We start from the raw sequence: 20799 nt of genomic DNA on the forward strand, positions 1-20799 counted from the left end.
AGACCAGACCAGAGCAGATGATCACAGTGTGTCGAAGCAAAGTAGGATGTCTAGACTAGATGAGTTGATCAGAGGGTCTCAGCTTTCAACCTCCCTGCAGGAAAGCTGCATTACGCTTTTAACACTGCAGATTCTGTTTCTGCCAGCCTGTCTGACATGCAGCCTAGCTTTATGTAGGCGTGCATGCAGAAATAGGCCAGACAAACTCAGAGCTGACTGTCAGAGATTCATAGGGCGCTTCTTTCAAGTCCCCAGATTGGTAAGAGGAAGATTGTGGGCAGGCAATGCAGGGCTTAGAGCGTGAGAAGTCCTTATGTCAAAAATAATTGTGTGCGTGAGTGTTAGATAAGAAGCTGAAGTGAACAGGCTTGTCTTGCTTAGGTGACTGTTTGTGAGAGCCTGTTGGTTTGAGGAGAAAACAGAGAGATAGGCAGAGTGAGGCTGAGATGGAGAGCGAGAGCGTATTTGTGAGTCTGACAAATTCAAGTCCCATGATGTTTTGAAGCTAGGAGCAGAAAAGACGGGATAAAGAAAGAACAAAACAACCACTCTCAACAAGGAGACTTAGATCAAATTAATTCTTTAAATACCCACATCCCAACAGCAGTTTGTTTTTTGCATATATATAGACCAATTCAAACGCCTGAGACCGGTTAAATGACAAAGTGGTGTCTGACTGTTGGAACTTCCAGATCTTATAAAGCACATACTGTGTGTGTGCGTGTGTAGGGAGGTGCGCCCATTCATGAAGGAGAATGAAGAAGCAACACTCATAACGAATGAATAATGGATAAGAAAGCCCCCCTAGACTTGCTGTCTGCTCACGTATGCGGACACACACACACACACACACACACACACACACACACACACACACTACAGTAGGAGAGTTAGAAAGGCGGGGGGGTGGGACGTGTCTAACAATGATATGGGTGGTCAGGGTCTTTTCTAAGTGCTGCTGGGAAATGGAATGTTGGCTTCCAGGTACACAGGTGACGTACGGCTTTTTTCATGTGACCACTGAGTCACGTGATCATAACAGGCAGAAGGAGGAAAGCGAGGGAGTGCGGGTTAATAAGTGCACATGGGTGTTTTTGTGCGTCAGTTGCTAATGGGCCATCATCAGTAAAAGGGTTGGTGTAGGATGAAAGGATAAGCTGTTACACACACACACACACACACACACACATTCTGCACACACAGATATTCTGCACACATTAATGCACTCAAAAACACACTGGAGCTTTCAGAGTATCTCTCTCTTTCTGTGCAAATCATATGATATAGACGAGGCTATACAATATTACAATATTATGTAACAGATTATATAAATCGACAGTATGAGATCATCACCTCGGAGATTGTCCTAATCTTCGAACCTCACAAGGTTTTCTAATAGCTTTATATCATTTCACAAAACTCACTCACCGTGACCGGCCACAATCTCCTGTGCTGAGTTGCTGATTGGTTCGTACGCTGGGTGGTTCCTTTTTCGGGGCTTCAGTCGCTCTGTTCGAGAGTTACCGAGGGTAGCATTAAACCATTTGAATGATTGATGGCGAGCATGCTTCTTGTCTCAAATTGTTTGCACCAATGCACTGGTTGTATTTCCTTTTTAAAGTTTGATTAAAATTCAGTAGCTTTATTGAATTAAACAATGATACAGTTGAATTAGATTCAAGGTGCCCCTCATTGTACATCTCTTTTAAAAACTGGATACTATTGTGATAATGTTGCTGTAATAGGTGAACAGCATCCAACGTTTGATGTGTTACCTTGAATTCAACTGAACTTTATTTTTCCTCCTTGCTCTCTGCATGTCAGTTATTTTTTCACTGAAACCAACCATGATGATGCTCTGTCTGTGTTTGCCTGCAGACCCGTCTGTTCAGTTGCCTGCAATTTTATCCTCTAAAAGGGTCACAGACATTATTAATGCTCTAGATGTGTGTCATGCTTTCCTCTCAAAGCTCACATTTCTGCTTATAGCTTCCATATATGTTTCAATCTTATCGCAGCCTACTTGTAACTGCAGGTTTTCTCTGAAGACTTAATATTTGGAATGGGCAGAAACGTACAGAGTATTGTGGTTTTGTCAACTTATTTGACTGTTGTCAGGCAGCTGAGAATGTGTTTATTTTATGGGGCACTGATGAGCTGGATGTGTCTGCCACAGTTAGACACAGAGATGATGAAGAAAATAGAAACTTCACTGTGCAAACACACTTTGGCAGAAGCAGAGAAGCGCTCATGTCCATTCCAAATTACTAAAGAATTGAGACCAAAGAGGTAAATGATGAGCCAACAAATAATGACAAGATTCGGGCTGATTTCTAATTTTGCTGGTACTGTGTTGGTGCCTAAACCACGTCGGGTTCATAAAAACCTTCTTCTTGTTTAGGGTTTATTGGTGGTTGGCAAACCAGCTTACAGGTGCATTACTGCCCCCTAGATATAAAATTCAGTTTATCATTTGGCCTGATGTCAAAACAGTTTCACATGTTTCAAACCCTGAAAAGGATTTATTTAGACTTTCTTTCTTACTGTTAAAAAGATGAAATTTAAACAAACACTTAACACAGACTAGACAGGAATGTCTCACAGCTTTTACACACATTTTCATGTAAGAATGCACACACTAACACTTCTTTACAAGAACCAGCTTACCCACAGTGCCCTTTGCATTTGCATTTATTGAACTATCAGTGGTAGAGCTGGAATGCCCATTAAACTCTGTATGTGTGTGGGTGTGTCAGACTTTTCTAAGAGGCTTGTCTTCCACAGGATGGAAGAATGTTGAATGTAACTTTCTTTTCTTAACTTGTTTGGTCAAGCTTTCACACAGGGCCTTTAACCATGACTAAAAAAGACTTGGTTAAAGATTGGTATATATTTATTAAACATTTTTTAGAACCAGTTTCTTGTCAACAAGTCTCACAGGGCTTTTCATACACGAATAATGTAGATATGAAGCAATAACTAAAAATACAAATACGGGTTATACACACCTTTAAATTCACTTTGCTATTGCTAGGTATAATACAACAAAAGGCAAGGCAATATGTTTCTGATAGTACGTGGCTTCATATTTTATATAAATTTGTTTGTCAATACCAAGTTTAGATGCTGTGTCAATAAAATTTATATTTTGCATCCCGTTGTCAAACCATAAAATTAATCCTTTGTGGGGGCCCCTCTGTATGATTTTGCTTTTCTCTTATCTTAATTAGCTTTCCTGTCCGCCCCTAAACCCTCTTCCTGCTTCACTTGATAGTAATCACCCTCACTTTAACCATGTTGTTCCCTCAAGACAACATGTTTTGTTTGGGTAAAAGCTTCTTTCCTCCAGATTTCTAGAAAAACAATGTTTTCCTTTATTGATGTGGCTGTATGACTAATTTTCCTCGTCTTTCCTGTGTGCAGGATCGCAAGCTGTCAAAGTCAGAGCGACAGCGCTTCAAAGAGGAGGCCGGGATGCTGAAGGGTCTCCAGCATCCTAACATTGTCCGCTTCTATGACTCGTGGGAGGGGCCATGCAAAGGAAAGAAATGTATTGTTCTGGTCACCGAGCTCATGACATCTGGAACGCTAAAAACGTGAGTACATGAAACTTGCGATGAATTTTTAGCTCTATTGCTCTCTATAGCAATTTCATTTCAGACGATGACTCACCTCCATCTTTTTGTTGAAGTGTAAAAATTGCACACAACCTCACATACATGTCTGCATTCTCTTCTCCGCCAAACTAATATGCAGCCCCTTTCTATTTCCGTCCATTGAAATTGTCTTCGACAGACATGAAGTAAGCTCCTTCACATCCCAACATGATCTCAGTGTGTCTGAGTGCAGCTGTTAGCGGCTCATCTAGTATGTTTCGACTCGTATTATGTAAAAGTGTGTCTGTGTAACATCATTAATAAGTGACCTTAACTCAATCATTATGTACTGTAACATCAAAGGTTAACACAGAATAAGTCGGCAAAGCTCAAACAACTTCCTATGTTTGTGTTACAAGCTGTGCATACATGGGGTTTGCATGTCAACACCAGGAGCGTCTCTCACTCTCTTGACTCACTCTTTGCCCCCCCCACTGAACTCAATGGAGAGAATTGGCAAGTGTGTCGCTGTCATTGTCCAAGTATGTAACAGCGTGCCAGTCTGTCTGCCGTACAGAATGGACCTGTGACAGTGAATTTGAAAGTGATTGTTGAGCTCTCGAAACAATGAAAGCTTAAATGTGGCGTGAGTGGCACACGGCGTCCACACAGCGTGCCCCCGTGCAGTGCATCGTGGGACATTGGCCCACCTGCCAGCTGCTGATTCTGCTGCAGATTCCTCTCATTCCGGACAGAGACAGAGAGAGAAACCATAGTGTGTGTGTGTGTGTGGGCGGGGTGGTGGCTGTGGGTGGGTGTGTGTGGGTTGGTTGGTGGGTGGATGGGGTGACGAGAGTAAACCAAACTGATAATGGGATGCAGTCAACTATAGAGGCAGATAGATACACAAACAGTGAGACCAACAGAAATATCTAGATGTCCAGTTTAAAGGTGATAAGGCAGAGTGACTGTCAAACTAAAGTATTACCTGTGACCGCAGGGTGAGAGAATTGATCCAGCACCACAGTACTACCAGGTGCAGTAGCTCCCTCAAGTGGAAGAGTGAAAAGCTTCACGTATTTGTTAAGGAAAAAAAGAAACTCTGACTGACAACCTGCCTCAACTCTCAACTCAGTAATGCGAACATTAAAAGAAAGTGTGTTTTTCCAACCTCTTACGCTCTACATACATATTTTAAAACGCTTTTGTAGACATAATTTGGATTGGATTTAGATTAAAATAAGCAGACAAAGATACCACAAACTAAATGGAAAACCGGGCAAGTATGTTCTAATACTACTTTAACGATTTATTGATTATTGTTTATTTTACAAAAGCATAAAACTTGAATTATGTCCTTAAAATCTTTAAAATTGTTTAAAAATGTCAACTTCCAGTAACGCAAGATATAATTTTTTTATGTGTTGTTTGGTCACAGCAGCAGCCCAGAACCCCAAATATACCATTCACAACGCATAGAAAACACATTTTAAAATCTGGTTTCAGTGGTTTTGGGCATTTTTGCTTCTAAGAATAACTTGCATTAATTACTCTCTGTCGGGTAACTAATCAAACAATCCAATTCAATCTTTAAGCTCAGCATAATATATGGAGGAAGTAAAGTCTTCACAAACATGTCTTTCCAAGTTTATTTAGTGCAAGCATGTACATATAAGCACAGATTCAAGGCTGCGGAGCAATTTGGCACTCGTCCAGATGAAAACTCAGAAAGGAGAACGACGCCTGTGCTCTGAAGTGGTGGAAAAGTATGAGAGATGACAAGAGAGAGGGATGATAGGGAGAAAGAAAGCTGAGGAGACAGGCGAGGTCGAGGAGCATGGGCGGGTGAAAGTAAGGAAGGAATAGAAGAAGAGTATGCCGAGAAGTAGAATAGAAATGTGTGATAGAATGGGGTGAATGTGAGGAGGATGAAAAGAAAGTTTAAATCATGCAGATGTAGATTTTGAGTTTATGTTCAATTGTCATTTAAATGTTTTTATCTCTGTTAAAATGTTCCATACCCTGAAGTGGCAACTTCTTATGAAAATATTTATTAACTTTGATAAATTCCACAGTTTAATCGTGTTGTCGTTTTGACCTGATCCATCATCGTCTCTTTTGGAGCTAAAGAGGCAAACAAATTAATCTATAGCTGCATCACTTCACAGAATTTGGTCTGAATCATGCAGCATGACTGATAATCCTGTTAAAGTTCATCCTCTCATCATCAGCCAAGTGTAGAAGAGAGGACACACTGCACATTATTTATTTTGATTCCAACAGGATGTTAGATGCTCCTGCAGCTGCCCCCATGTCAGCTGAGTCTGAGATGAAAAGTCACCTCACAGTGTTTTCTGTTGATTTCTGGAAAACCAAATTGTTTCATCATATGCACAGGGTCTCAAAGGAGTCTTAAACACGTTTAAAATATTATGTTTGAGGTCTTAAATATGTTTGGGTAGGTCTTAATCAGGATAACAATATTTTAGTGTTATATTCGCAGCTCTTTAAAGTAAATATTAGATGTGTGCATACTTTTTCTCAGTATGTTAAACATGCCAAATATTAGCATTCTGTCATAAAACTACAAAAAAGACCAACAAGACCAGTGTCTTAGGAGCTCAGCCCAACAAGCAAGGGCTGTGTCAGAGCAGATTGATCTGCAATGCTTTGTCCACGCTTGTCCAAGGGCTCGTCATCAGGTCAGACAGATTTGCAGTTGCTGAATTATTAGGGCAGCTGTTGATCTGTGGAGCTGCCAGCGATACGGCTGTGCAGCAGATCAGCTGTCTGGACTTGGAGCAGAAAGACAGAGGGCATCACTGGTGGGGTCGACATCGCCAGGGTCACTCGGTGCACGAGGCAGATTTCAACCAAACAAAGTGATGATGAGGCTTGAAACAGATTGTCTCTCTTCAATCCTCCTTAACATCTGCAGCACACTGGATCTGATTGTGGGTTCGACACTTTACTCGAGTTTCAGTGACGAGCTGAGTGGAGACATTTCCCGGCTGATAAAGTTTCAATCCCTGATGTTAAGCAAGACAGAAGACTGAATATCTAAAACAGAATTTAAAATACTTCTTAAGCCCTGTATTGTTATTCCTTTATTTTTTAAACCACCACCTATGTGTTTATGTGCCCAATCATCTTAGCTGCTAAAAAGTGATATTTAACTGTTCCTTTAGCTTTTTGTGAGGCAAAACGATGACGGAAAGACATGGTTAAGATAGTCTTCTTGAATTAAAAGCATCAATCATATTCTAAAATTTCAGGCATGGAAACAAAGACTTTTAAACCTAAGTGTGTCAGTCTTTAAGTGTTTGTCCAGATTAAATCGGATGTATTTTTAATGACATTAGATGCGTCTGAGAGTCCTGTTAAATGTCAGTCAATGACTCTCTGACTTTTGCTGTGTTCGTCCACGTTCATGTCTATGTTAATGTACCTCTTTAATCTGAAATTGTATTACAGTAATCCACTTGGGTTTCATAAGCTTTAATCTTTAATAGAAGTATTATCCATGTTTCCACCACGTCACCATTTTAACTGACAATCGCTGTGGCATTATTCATTTTCACCCTTGTTTGTTTTCAGTGTCCTTTAATGAGGACATAGCTAAAAGCAATTTAATGATGCCACGCTATTTATAACATTTGATGAGAAACTCAACAGGCCGGATATTTTATGTTGTGTAAGTTCAGGAAATAGTTTGACCTGTTTTTAGCTGGTGCACTAGTTACACTTAATCTCACTTTGTTGGCTGACATGCCGTCTTGTGTGTGATGTCTTTGTCCCGCAGCTACCTGAAGCGTTTCAAGGTGATGAAAATCAAGGTGCTGCGTTCGTGGTGCAGACAGATCCTCAAAGGGCTTCACTTCCTGCACACCCGAACCCCGCCCATCATTCACAGGGACCTGAAATGTGACAACATCTTCATCACGGGGCCCACAGGCTCGGTGAAGATAGGGGATCTGGGGTTAGCCACATTAAAGAGGGCCTCCTTCGCCAAGAGTGTCATAGGTAGGAAGACGCATGTGCATGGACACTAAAGACACAATGCCTTATCTCTTGTATGCAGACAATCACTTCTGTTGTTAGATGTGAAGCCGTATATCGGAATGACATGTTCAGGTTTGTGAAGGTGGATAAAGTGAAAAATCTGATGATTTATGTGTGATTACCGCACGAAGGACACACATAGTCTTATATAACGTAAAGACACAAAGCAGGAAAGACTATGTACACACTACACACGCCTACTGTAGATTAACTTTACTGCCTCTGACATGTCTCGTTGTTAAAGTAAACTGCAGGTATTTGAAAAGTGATCCCACACACCAGTCAGTCTGCTACTGGGCTCAGATTAAACTGTCTGCAGACGTGATGGCTGAGCACACACACCCTGAACATAATACATACATCAGGTAAAGAACGTCTGTTCGGCTCCATATATTAACTTGGCTGCCTGTCAGTATAGACATTTTCTCACACTCAATGTAAATGGATGCACGTACTCTTGAGGTTTGTCTAATTACTGCAACACAGCTGCAAGATTTGCTAAGCATACCACTCTTGCCTAAAGTATTTGGACTCACAAAGAAACAGAGCCTTGATTTTTGAGATATAGGTCCTCTAATCATCACAACATTTTTGTTATTATGTTATTTAAATGACAGAGACAGGTTTTTTTTTCTTGAAACCTCTTTGTGAGCAAATTAAAAATTGTGAAATGTATCAAATGTTTAATTTGAAAGAAAGTATACACATATAGGGACTGAAAGTAGGATGGATTATTTTCTGTGTAACCGCAAGCCTCTGAGACATTGTCACATTAGAAATACTTTAAATACTAAAACTGCCTCTTTGTTATTTATTTCTAGCAATGAAATGGCAGCAAAAAACAGTTTGTGTTTCCCTGAGAGAGAAATTAAGTAATGAAATTCTCACTCACTCAGGATGCAAGTGAGCTTATACAGATGAGCTGATACAGATGTTTTGTTTGTTTGGGGTTTGTTATTTTTTCCACCAAAAATCCGCAGACGCAACTGAATATGAAGAAACAGCCACAAGCTGTCTACTCTTGGTCAATAATCACGTTATTGAGCAAGTTGAGCCAGTTTGCGGATGTTTCTATTTCTTTCTTCGCTAAAGAGAAATTCTCAATGTAAAAAAACACAATTTTAAAATCCTTCAGCCCTTCAATACACTCATCTTTAAATAAGCATAGATTTAATCATACAAATTATGTAACAACCCGTAAGTATAACCATCTTTCCGATGACACTGATTCTTTCTGTGAAAAATAACTATCTCAAAAGCCTTTGGGTTAATTTTTTCATTATTGAAGAATAATTTTTTTTTTAAATTCTTTTTGAACAAGATAGAACATCTGCTTTATTTTTAATATAATTAATTACTCACAACAGAAAATTTGCGATAATATCTCTAGGAAAACAAAATTGAAAAATTGAATTGTTGCATCAAAAAGTTTAGAGATCCAGTTTCAGTCTTTTTGCTGTCTGAGGCTCTAACTAAGTTAACAAGAGTTTGAATGATTTTATAATTCTTGGGAATCGAAGATAAACAGGCAACAAACATGAAGCTGTTATTGTAGCTTCCTCTTACAACTCACCACTAGCCTACAATGCACCCACCAGCTGATGCTCCCATAAATGACAGGGATCTACGTTTTCAGTCAAATTTGTATCATGTGGGGCGGTGTGGCCTAGTGGTTAGAGTGGTGGCTCTCCAAGGTTGCCGGTTCAAACCCCACTCTCACCCATCTGCATGCCGAAGTGTCCTTGGCAAGATATTGAACCCCTCAATGGCCCCTCATAAATGTTGAGTGTACCAATTGTAAGTCGCTTTGGACAAAAAGCGTCAGCTAAATGACATGTAATGTAATGTAATGTTTTTTCCTTCTCCTTTTCATCAGGCACCCCAGAGTTTATGGCTCCAGAGATGTACGAGGAGAAGTACGATGAATCTGTAGATGTCTACGCCTTCGGGATGTGTATGTTGGAGATGGCTACGTCAGAATACCCCTACTCTGAATGTCAAAACGCTGCTCAGATCTACAGGCGGGTCACTAGTGTAAGTCATCGCCTGCACAATAAGTGGAGACACCAAGTTTCGGTGCATCCGAAAGCCTTGTTTGTCCTTTTTGTCACTAACACTCTCCTCCGCCTGCCTCTCTCTGCCACTCCCCGCTATACTTGTTTACCGACTATATTAATAAGTTTGGCATGAGATGAAGGAGATCGGGTCATATGACAGTGTTTTTGCATTTGATTGCTCTCACACTTTCTCTTGTTCTGAAGCACTGCCCACCTCTGTTATGGGGAATCACAGTAGCACTAGAAGAACACGTTTCTTTCTACCACTAGAGAGAGGTACTGAGCATACCGGTCATGTCAGGCCAAATCGAATGTTCCCTCTACACACACTGTTGTTTTGGCCTTGAGCAAAACATTTGTTGAAAGTTAGCACAGGGTAGGAAGAATCACATTAACGTTTTCTGCAAAAAAATGAATGAAAATAAAAAGTGAAATCACATATTTTTGTTGATGTTTTAAATGGCTGCAAATGGTCTGGTCTCCACTACAACCCAGAATGAGTCCCCATTTTTCTACCAGATCTTTCCATTGATGAACAAAAGGGCTTTGTTCGACATCTCTAATTCCATTCGAGTCTTTGTAACGTTTTAGTGACATTTTCACTTGGCTGGAAACAGTGAGAGTACAAAAATGAGACAGAGAGAAAATCACAGACAGAGAGGGTAGCAGATGCAATCACGAGCTGTTTCAAGTTAAGTGCCGCCGAGGTCAACAACAAAACACACACACACACACACACACACACACACACATAAGCAGATGAGAACTGTCTGCCTCTCTTCCTCACAGGAGTTCAGCTCTGTGGATGCTGACAGCGATGCTTAATGGAACATTGGAATTTACTAGAAAAACCTTCTTTCTATTTACTCTGTTTATCCTTCAATGTATCCATAATTGTTATTCTGCTGCAACAGTGCAGAAGAAAAACACATTGTTTTTACTTGATTAAATGCATTTCCCCCCCAAAGGCATTCATTTCAAACAGAGCAAGCATTAACTCCAGTATCACTAAATATCTGGCTGCTTCTACTGCAGTAATACAGTGATGGTTATAATTCATGGATGAGTGCAACATCGCCTCCAGCTGAAACATGTGCTGTTACCTTAGGTGAAATCCATCATTAAAATTGAATGGTAACTTTTAACACAATGGCAACACGGAAAGTTTTGTGTAGCAGAAATAAAGAATGATGTGAATTTTATCCACAAATTATGCCTTAGGAACTATATATAAAAAATAACTAAAACAAATATTAAATATAAGTAAACTCAAGAAGCTACCACTACTTTATATGCAGTATTTTAGACAGTAGCTGCTTGAATAAATAACTTTTTCCAATCAAACCATATTTCCATAATTGAATGACCTTTTTTTGTTCCTAAATGTAACCAATAAATTAATAGCAGTATCATTATATAAAGGAAGCAACATGTTTCTCAGATTGTTTTGCAGTCAGATTCAGTTGTCTGTATTTATTATTGCCACAGAAAACGCGCAAATACACACAAGCTTGTGACAACCCCCAGGGTGCAACAGTCAACTGCTTCCTTTCATTCTGCTGCTTAATCCATCCACTCAGCTTCCAGCCCCCTCTATGCCTGTCCTCATATCAAACCCCACGAACCCCCTGATGTTGCAGCGCCAGTTCGTTGTAGATGAGTTGTCACGCTATTAAACAGCTAACTGTTAATTTGGCATGAACCGCTATTGTGGATGTTTTTCTATCAAATCTTCAGTCTTTTTTATGCTTTAACACAATTCCTTGGTATTTCCCTGTCCTCTTGGTCACATTACCATCACCTGAATCTACATTGGCGTCTTGATCTCTCAGTCTCATCCTCTTTATACCTTTGAAGTACAATGTTGTTGACGTGCTTCATGGTCCTTTTCCCTCTGGAACATTCCTTACCTCCAATCAGCCTTGTTAAACTACAAATCTAGCTTTCTTTTTCCCTCTTTCTCTCCCCCTGACTCTCCTCCATCCCCCCTTCTTCTGTCAGACTTAATACCATTACTACCTCCATCAGTCCTAACTTTGTTTGGACCTTGTGCGTGTGTGTGTGCGCGCGTGTGTGACAGAGAGAGATGGGGTGGGGGTGGGGGGGTGTTTGCGTCATGACGAACTGGGCAGTTGAAGTGGAGAGGCCAAGAAAGTAGAGGAGGAAGGTTAGACGGCTTGAGGAAAGAGCAGAAAGAGGTGGTCATTTGCTGGTATACACCAGGTTTAGATAATGAATCAGTCCATCTGTCTGAAAAGCAGCCACTTTAGACTAATCAACCAAAACCTAAATTCAAAGTTTTCGTCTTGTCAGTCAACTCTCTACTCCACTTGTCTGTCTTAGGTAAGTTACTCACCTTATATTTGAGGACCTTATGTCTTTGAACCCTGTCTGTCATTTAGCCTTTTTAATATTTTATAATAACCCAGCCAAGTTTACCTGTAGCTACTATTTTCTCTCTTTTAGTTTGGACTTCTAGTTTTTCCTATTTTTTTGTGAGTATCTTATAAGTTTAAATTTCTTTTTAGAACCTCTGTTAAACTCTTGGTCTAATAGGTTGTAGTAAATGTCTTTTTTTTGCTATGAAGGCTTTTTCCCAATTTCGTCGTTTTCGTTGTTTCTCCAAAAACGTTTAATTTTATATTCCCAAGAGGATTAAACTATTACTTGACACACTAGGACATCTGCCAGTCAAATTATCTAATCTCTATAATTTGAATCACAATGTGTTTTTACAGTCTAATGTGATCAGCAACATTATATATTAGGACCTTGCTTTGGATTGTTACAACTTTTGAATTCTGTTTTCTATTTTCCTATATTGAAGAGTTGTTTTATCATGCATTTCATGCAGAGACAAAACAACATCTCCATGCAAACATATAACATTTTTCTGTTTTCTGGACCAAATTACCTTCAGGGATTTGGACAATGAATCTAGAGCACATGTGTGTATGGTATGTTGGTGTGTGGGTCTTCCCTTCGTTGTTTGTCTCTATTTGCTTCCTCATTCTCACTGCTCTTCTTTCTCTGTGTGTGATTTTGCAGGGGGTGAAGCCTGCCAGTTTTGACAAGGTAGCCATTCCTGAGGTGAAGGAAATTATAGAGGGTTGCATCCAAACAAACAAGGATGAGAGGTGAGTCAGATGAACCACAAAATATCAACGCCAAATTTGGATCTGTTGACATGTAGCTATATTCCACTGAGTTGGTTTTATTAGAGGTCCTATAGTCTTTCCACAATTCTCTAACATTTATAAAAAGGTTGGAATCATGCTGTCATCACTTCCCCCAGTAAAGCTTTATGGTGCCATTCAAATGTCAAGGGTCAGGAGACTGAACAGTAAAATCCTGAGACTGATTAGTGATTATCAAGACGTCCCGGCCCACAAACTAAATGGCACAATGTGAATAAGTGTGGAAGGCTGTTTTTGAAATAATTGTTGTCAAAATGATGTTATCCCTAGCAGATTAATGAAATACCATGCCTCTCCTGTTAGCCTCTAAAGTTGAAGATCAGTTCACTAAGTGTTGCCACTCTTGCTCAAAATTGCATCAAACACTATAAAGCGTTAAATCTGTTTTTCCCTCAACAGCTTTCTTTTAAACACAATCTTCGTGTCAATCTAAATTGCTGTTTGTTCCCTAATGGATCCTCTTTGTTGTCTCTTGTTCCTGAAGGTATGCCATAAAGATCCTGCTGAACCATGCATTCTTCCAGGAGGACACAGGGGTCAGGGTTGAACTGGCAGAAGAGGATGATGGTGAAATGATTGCCATCAAACTTTGGCTAAGAATAGAAGACGTCAAGAAACTAAAAGGCAGAGAATGATTCCATTTTATCTTATGATTGTACGTGTAGCATTGTCTCTTAGCTTTTTGTCTCTTTTACGCTATTTAATTTCTACATTATTTATTTTTAGGCAAATACAAAGACAACGAAGCCATCGAGTTCTCTTTTGACCTGATTAAGGATGTGCCTGAAGATGTGGCCCAGGAAATGGTATAAATAAAGGAGGGGACGATATACTGATGAATGAAGGGTGAATGGTGGGGGTTATTGGATAGAAAGAGAGAATGAAATTGAACAGTTGATGAATAAATGTTTGAGATTTTGAAGACAATGATGTATTGAGTTTGTTTTTAAACGAGCATCTCTTTGACGTCACCCCCATCCAGGTTGAGTCTGGCTACGTCGCTGAGGGTGACCATAAGACCATGGCCAAGGCGATTAAGGACCGCGTGTCTTTGATCCGGAGGAAGAGGGAACAGAGGAAGCTGGTTCGGGAGGAGCAGGAGAAGAGGAGACAGGAGGCAGAGCAGCAGCAACAGCAGCAGCAGCAACAGCAGCAACAACAGCAGCAACAGCAACAGCAGCAGCAGCAGCAACAACAACAACAACAACAACAACAACAACAACAACAACAACAGCAACAGCAGCAGCAGCAACAACAACAACTGCAGCAGCTTCAGCAGCAGCAACAAGAAACACATAAAACCTCATACACACAGGTTTGTTGTCAGTATTTTTCACCTTTGTGAGACTGATTAGATGGATCAGGAGATACTCAGGATGTTCTTTTAAGGTTAGCTGTATTTGAAAGAAAGAAATGACCCTGTGTAATTAATCATACACATTAATCATACACTGTGTAATTAATCATACACAGGGTCATTTTCTCCCTGAAAGGCAAAGTTGGCAAGATTCATATTCAAGTTGTAGAATTTCGTATTAGAAGGTCATCAATGCTTACATGTGTATGTATTTTACATTTGTAATATAACTACGAGAATTGTTTGTCTTTTGTTTAATCTTAGCTTGTGTTTGTCCGCAGGCCGAGTTGGAAGAGACTGAAGTTGCGCACCAGCAGCTCCACTATCAGCAGACCGGCCTCTCACACGCATGTAAGACATACTGCACACAGGAGACAAAGTCAATACAGTCAGTGGCATTCTGCACATTTCTGCCTGTGAAGAGCTAATCATGAAAATCATTTTAACTTCGATTCTTTCTATGACATGCATATGATATGTTTCATTCATATTAACAGTAGTTATGAAAACTTATGTTGAAAACTGATGTTCCATAAGCAAATTGGTTAAAAGTATCCTGCTAAATATTTTATACCAGTGAGGTCATAGGTTTTAGTCTTCATGAACAACTTATGCAGTTTTTCACACCAGCCGAAAAGTCACTTCTGCAGTGCTATTATATTACCATGTTAATATAAGTTTGTAAATGGCAATTACTTTAATTTTAGGCCATTACTTGAGGATAACTTTCATTACACTATAGATTGTATTTGAATAATGAGGCACAGGAAAGAGTTCATTCCTGATATCTCCACATTTGTTTCTCTCTCAGCTGAAGGAGGTATGGACAGCGGCCAGGGTTCCTCTGTTTTCTCTTCCGACTCCCCCAGCCTTGGTCAGCTGACCATGTCCTACAGCTGCCCCCCTTCCTCCCAGCCCCCTTCCCAGCCCCAGACCCCCTATCCCCTTACCCCATCTGCCAACACGCAGCCACATCCAGGCTATGCCCAGCCACCGCAGCCAATGGTGAGTGCCGATGACATCCAGATTAGATGTTATGCATGTGTTGGTTTCATTTGCGCCCCTCTATGAGTGATGTCACAGATGTGCTCAACGTGACTCATCAGTTTGAAGTGAGTGCTGCATGGTGTTTTGGTGTGGGAGTGAGCTTGAATGACATTAGCACTGTTTGTGAGTGGGTTAGGAATTCTAATTGCTGTTAGGTGTCGAACAAAATACATGAGAGCATGCTGCAGATTGTTTTTATCTGGAGACGTTAACCACCGACTCGAAGAAGAAGATTACAAAGAGGTATTTTATTATTTTCTTTCCCAAAGAGACATTTTAGATGCAGCATTGCGCAGAGAGAACAATGCATTCAACAAACTCCTCGCAGTTAGTTTGTCTTCTACATTTTTAGCCATTTAGACAAACAGTTATGTTTCAGTTCAGCTAGTCAGTCAGTCTATTACTTGAGGTAGTCAAGCAGTGATTTATACATCAGCTGCTCAGTCACTGTTGTATTTCATTTGCCATTCACTCTTCCTTTAGCCTCGAAGAGGTTCTGCATCTCTTTCCCTCAGTCCTTTATTTCTCCTCCCCCCAAGCCTCCTTTTACCGTTGGTTCAAATCCAATTGTTGTGTTCATTGTTTATCCAGTCACTATTCTTTTCTTCATGGTTGTTATGTTGTATTTTCCTTTTGTTTTTATATTTTCAAACCTTTTTTATGCGTAAATATACTTATTGGATGCACATCAACCCACACTCAAACTACTTATGGTCCATGAATTCATCCATATTCCATCACTCACTCATGGGATATTTGCTGGGTGACCATTGACCTCCATTGTTGACCTTTTAGCAATCGAATTTCTTGTATAAGGCCCCTTCAAGTTGTTGCTAATAGGAGAAGCGAGCATTTCTAATTCAATTTCTCAAGCTATAATTTCAATTTGGTGACCTTTGACTACAGATGTGGTTCAAAATTAGCAACTGATAACACACTGACCGATTTTTTGTCGAGGTTGATGATCACTGTGTTTGTTGGACAAGTTGGACAGTTTTGCTGTTTTTAATGTTCACTTTTTTGAAGCAACAAAGCTTCTCAGTTGACATTTCTTCCCAGATTTCACTAAACTGACAGCAATTTACTTGATGAATTATTTCCGTTTTTTATCTTTTTCTGTTCCTTTATTTGGTTTTAAATGATCTTAAGTTTAAATATTGTTTCTCTTGTCATTGTTCTGTTTCCATCATTAATTTGTCATTGCTGCAAAGATAATTTTTAAATTGTTGTGTTAGTATGTTTTATATACATATTTTAACAATGAATATTTTTATCCATTACGATGTTTGCTTGCTTGTTCTTACAAAGTCACTGGTGCAATGATCTTCCCTGACTGAATTATTTCTTTTGATCATTTTGTTATCTCGCTCGTTAATTCTTTCTTACTTAAGCTCTTTTTTCAATCATATAGTTGATTATGTTTGTGTTTTTTTATCCATGTTTCCTTTTCTACTGCTATTTTCTGTTCACGTCGTATTTTAATTTTTGTTTTTGTTTTTCATGTTGATCCCTCCCTCCTCCATCACCCCTGCCTCTGCCCTGCAGACACGTCGTCGTCGAAGTCGTAGCATGTCCATTTGCGTGCCCCCCTCTTCCTATTCCTTTTCTTCCCATGCTCCAAAGCGGCCTTCCACCCCTCCTCCAGATCTCTCGTCGTCGTCCTCCTACATCACCTCCTCCCCTGGCATGCCTCTCGCTGCTGAGAGGGACACATTTGCCGGGCGCCTCTCCAAGGCCCTGGAGACAGTCCTACCCATTCACGCTGCTTCCTCTCTGCCCAAGACCAGGCAGCGGAGGTCCAGCCTACCTGCCCTGTTCTCCGCCCCTGTAGGTTCAAAATCTTAATCACAGTGGTGGTGAGAACCAGAGAGGACGGGAGGGAGAGAAAGATGAAGGGCATGGGCCACAGTGATGTCTGAATCAAGAGAACATCTAAAACGGCTGAAACAACATTTTGCCTGTATTAAAAGAGTGCCCACTGTCTTTGTAATCAGAGCACCCTGACAAATTGAACATCCTATTCCAGTAGATGTAATTTGTTCAAACTGACCAAGGCTACAGCTTGAGTTAATTATACTGATGTGAAAGCCTTTTACCACTATGTAATCCAAACAGAAGACATGTTAACAATCATATAGTTTGAAGCCTTTGCTAGGCAATAGAAAGTGCAAGTTAAAATACACTTCAGAAAAGATCTCAAACTGGTTTTGAACCAGTGTAGCCTTCTTGCCCCCCTGTTCTGAATAATACTGTATATCCATCTGCCATATCTTTTGAAATGAGTTATAGATTCAGCTATATTATGTTATGAGTTAAAGGCAGTTTAAGTGGCACCTGTAGGTAGATAAATGCCCTAAGCTTTCAAACACTGCTGTGAGTCCATCTTTCTACCCATTCATTCTCTCTCTCCACCTCTAATAAACCACCATGTGTTTTTATTCAATACAGAATGAGCTTCTTCACCCTTAATGTCACAACCCTGTGCATCTGCCATCAGGAAAACTGGTCATTTGACAGCTAAGAGGATTTCAGTTGTCATTTTCTAAATTAAATTTTTACAAAATACATCACCATTAGAAAGACAATTTATCGGAACATAATTTTGATGCTAGAAGGTGCTTCAAACAAACAGATACTTTTATAGTTGGTACTTGTTAGTATTGTTTGCCTTTTTGACAAATAAATAAAAAGGACATTGCAAAAAAGGTCCTATGAACACCTCAGTGCTCCTACTCAGGAAACATTAAGCCTTTTTGGAACAGCAGAAAAAACACAAGCATTATGCCATGCAGCAGTCCTGCTGTTGGGCATAATTTGTATAACCCAGTTAATAAAACTTAAAAGCATTATACATTTTTATGTGTTAAGAAAAAAACTCAAACAGAGATTTAGACCCATGCCTTAAATCATCAATTCCCCTGTTGTTACAGATAGTCTTCATTCCGAATTTTGCAGGGACAAGCTAAGATAAAAGACAGTTTTCGTATGTGCCGATGCATTAAGATAATGTTGAGCTTCAAGCCAGCATTTACCCTCTCCGGTCTTTGCATGTAATCCTCCAACTTCTGTCGGCCTGTGGGCAATCTGTGTTTGTCCGTCCCCTCTCTGCGTTCTCTGTCTGTGAGCTTTGCATCTTTACATTGCCAAGTTGCTTAATGTCATCTTCTTATATTTTATGTGTTCTCTGTCCTGTGACAACCACATTGTTGTTATCTTGGAGGCAGAATTTATGTCCCCTTTTCTCTTTGTTTCTTAAAGAAAAATATGCTCTCTATGCTGAACTATTTGAATCTTTTTGCTGCTTTCATTTGGGCCTTTGCTGTTGTTCTCTTTTTCTCATTCTCTTAGTTTCATTCTCAAACCCATTGTATCTCATTATCGCAGCAGCATTCAATGCCACACCCCTACAGTGGAGGAACAAGCACAGGAACAGGAGCAGGAGGGAGCATCATCCTCCCAACTCATCCTGACCCTGCTACTATTTTCTTCCCCTCCATCCCTGAGCGCCCCATTTCCTTCTCGCCTCCACCCACTGGGCCTCCAAAGGCCTACAACACCCAGCGACGCAAGAGTACATCCATTCTAGAGGCCCATACCCGCCACTTCCAGCCTGCTTATGCTCGCTATGGGAGCAGCCTCCATCCTTTTTCTGGGATGGAGGGTGTAGAGACCCCCTCTCTCTTTATGGTGAACCCTGGTTTTGCAGCAGCTGCTCAAAGACTTGGTGTGGGGGAGCCACTGCATCTCCCAGGACAGTCTGACCCGAGTCTGTATGGCTATAAAGACATGAGAGCAGAGCATGAGGAAGTAGTCAGGAGATTAAGTCTAAATCAAGCTGCCTTATTGGACCATTATGAAGCAATGGCATATGGAGGATACCCAATGACTACACACCAGCTTGGTCACTTGAGCTACCATCAGCAGAGGCAGGCAGCGGCTGCTGCTGCTAGTTTGGGTTTTGATCCTGGTCCTCCACCTCAACCAGGCTTCTTGCACCCTCATCTCATGCAAAGAATGAGTACACACAGTCCAATGCCTTCTCCCTTACCTCCAATGAGCGCATCCACTGGTGGCTCTGTTTCCTCTTCATCATCTGATGGCTGCTATCCTCCACCACAGCATGGATCCATGTCTGCCTTCCCTATTTCTACACCACCAGTAATGAGTGAAACTACACCATCTACTGGAAGTGTTTTTGAGTTTCATTTAGCTGCTGCTGCTGCAGCTGCTGCTGGAGACCCAAGCCTCCTGGCATCCAGACTTTACCGGGCACGGAGAGGCTCCATGGACCTCCCTCTGGAGGACAACACCGTACCTGGCTCAGGTGGTTCAGGCACATACAGCCGTCTCCAGCCAGTGAGAGAGGAGCTGTTCACTTACATCAGCCCGGAACTCCCCTTACCTCCAGGAAGTCTACTTCTGCATCACATGGGCCTAACCAGAAGTCCAGAACCTTCTAGCGACTCTTTGGCCTCCTCGGACGCAGGAGAGTTCCAGTCCCCTCCTCCCCCACCTCACCTCTCCTCGTTTGACTCCTCAGCTGCTCAGTCAATCCCTCACTCAACCTCCACCACGTTCTTTGATTCATCAGGGGTAGTGCTCCCCATAGATCCCCAGGGACATCCACCTTCCATGCAGAGCTTTCTCCCTCCCACCCCATCCTCCGAGCTCCCACTTGGGGGAACATCATCAACTCATCTGGAGTCTCTGATCCAGAGTGCCTGGGCCCGACACGGAGGGGTGGTACCAGCACAAGCCGATATGACTTACCATGAGTCATTGCTGGCCATGCAGGCTGCTAACCCCACTCTGGTACTAAGTTCAGACCTTAGACATACCCCTAAACCACTGGGTCAATTACTAGTTTAAATTATATTGTTGCTTTTTTACCAAACATCTGCAAAAAGCTGTTAGTTGATGGATATATCATAATTGCCATAATTATAATCATAGATCGAGAATTCAATTGACGTTGCCTTAGTTCTATGACAGTGTCGAATGTGAATTATAATTAATCATTCTAGAAAAAGTAGCTAAACTAATTTATAATAGTAACTTGACCCAGAGGCTGTGACCCCAATCCCTTTTGTTTTTGTATACGTCACCAACCCAGGAGCCCCAGCTGATGCTAATTTGTCACCACGTAGACTTTGGTTGTGATTTTAACCCCCTCCCACAGAGAGAGTCTCAGGGTCTGCCTTCATCATGTCTCACATTTTTCAGTCCCTGACAGCATTTACTTGTAGAAGAAGAATGACGTATGTCAAGATCCTGACTTTAATCAGAGCTACTTCAGTAAAGATTAACCGACCCAGAGCAAATCTGGGAAAAAACGGAAAACATTTGATTTCTCGTCAGACATTGGCGACATTATCAGTCCAATAATGATTAGTTTCAAGCAGCATAAAGAAGGTAGTCCTTGAGACGTTTTCTGCTGTACAAGCTTATAAAGAGTCTGAGCCCCCTGCCTCCTTTCTGTCTTT

General features: G+C 40.9%; 1 protein-coding gene across 6 annotated transcripts in view; it reads left to right on the top strand.

Annotated features, from left to right (window-relative positions):
* Positions 1 to 20799, top strand: part of wnk1b (WNK lysine deficient protein kinase 1b) — a 77788-nt gene that overhangs the window by 33889 nt on the left and 23100 nt on the right. For 5 of the 6 annotated variants that reach the window (XM_062382421.1, XM_062382423.1, XM_062382424.1 and 2 more), the window contains exons 3-11: positions 3424 to 3596; positions 7399 to 7619; positions 9535 to 9692; positions 12764 to 12852; positions 13397 to 13536; positions 13639 to 13718; positions 13895 to 14227; positions 14551 to 14620; positions 15081 to 15274. In XM_062382421.1, the coding sequence (XP_062238405.1) occupies positions 3424 to 3596; positions 7399 to 7619; positions 9535 to 9692; positions 12764 to 12852; positions 13397 to 13536; positions 13639 to 13718; positions 13895 to 14227; positions 14551 to 14620; positions 15081 to 15274 (1458 nt within the window). Of the gene's footprint in view, positions 1 to 3423; positions 3597 to 7398; positions 7620 to 9534; positions 9693 to 12763; positions 12853 to 13396; positions 13537 to 13638; positions 13719 to 13894; positions 14228 to 14550; positions 14621 to 15080; positions 15281 to 16861; positions 17144 to 18700; positions 20129 to 20799 lie in introns of all 6 variants that reach the window. The other variant, XM_062382427.1, reaches the window with a different exon arrangement.

The sequence above is a fragment of the Platichthys flesus genome, chromosome 23 (genome assembly GCF_949316205.1).
Source record: "Platichthys flesus chromosome 23, fPlaFle2.1, whole genome shotgun sequence".
Classification (NCBI taxonomy): Eukaryota; Metazoa; Chordata; class Actinopteri; order Pleuronectiformes; family Pleuronectidae; genus Platichthys; species Platichthys flesus.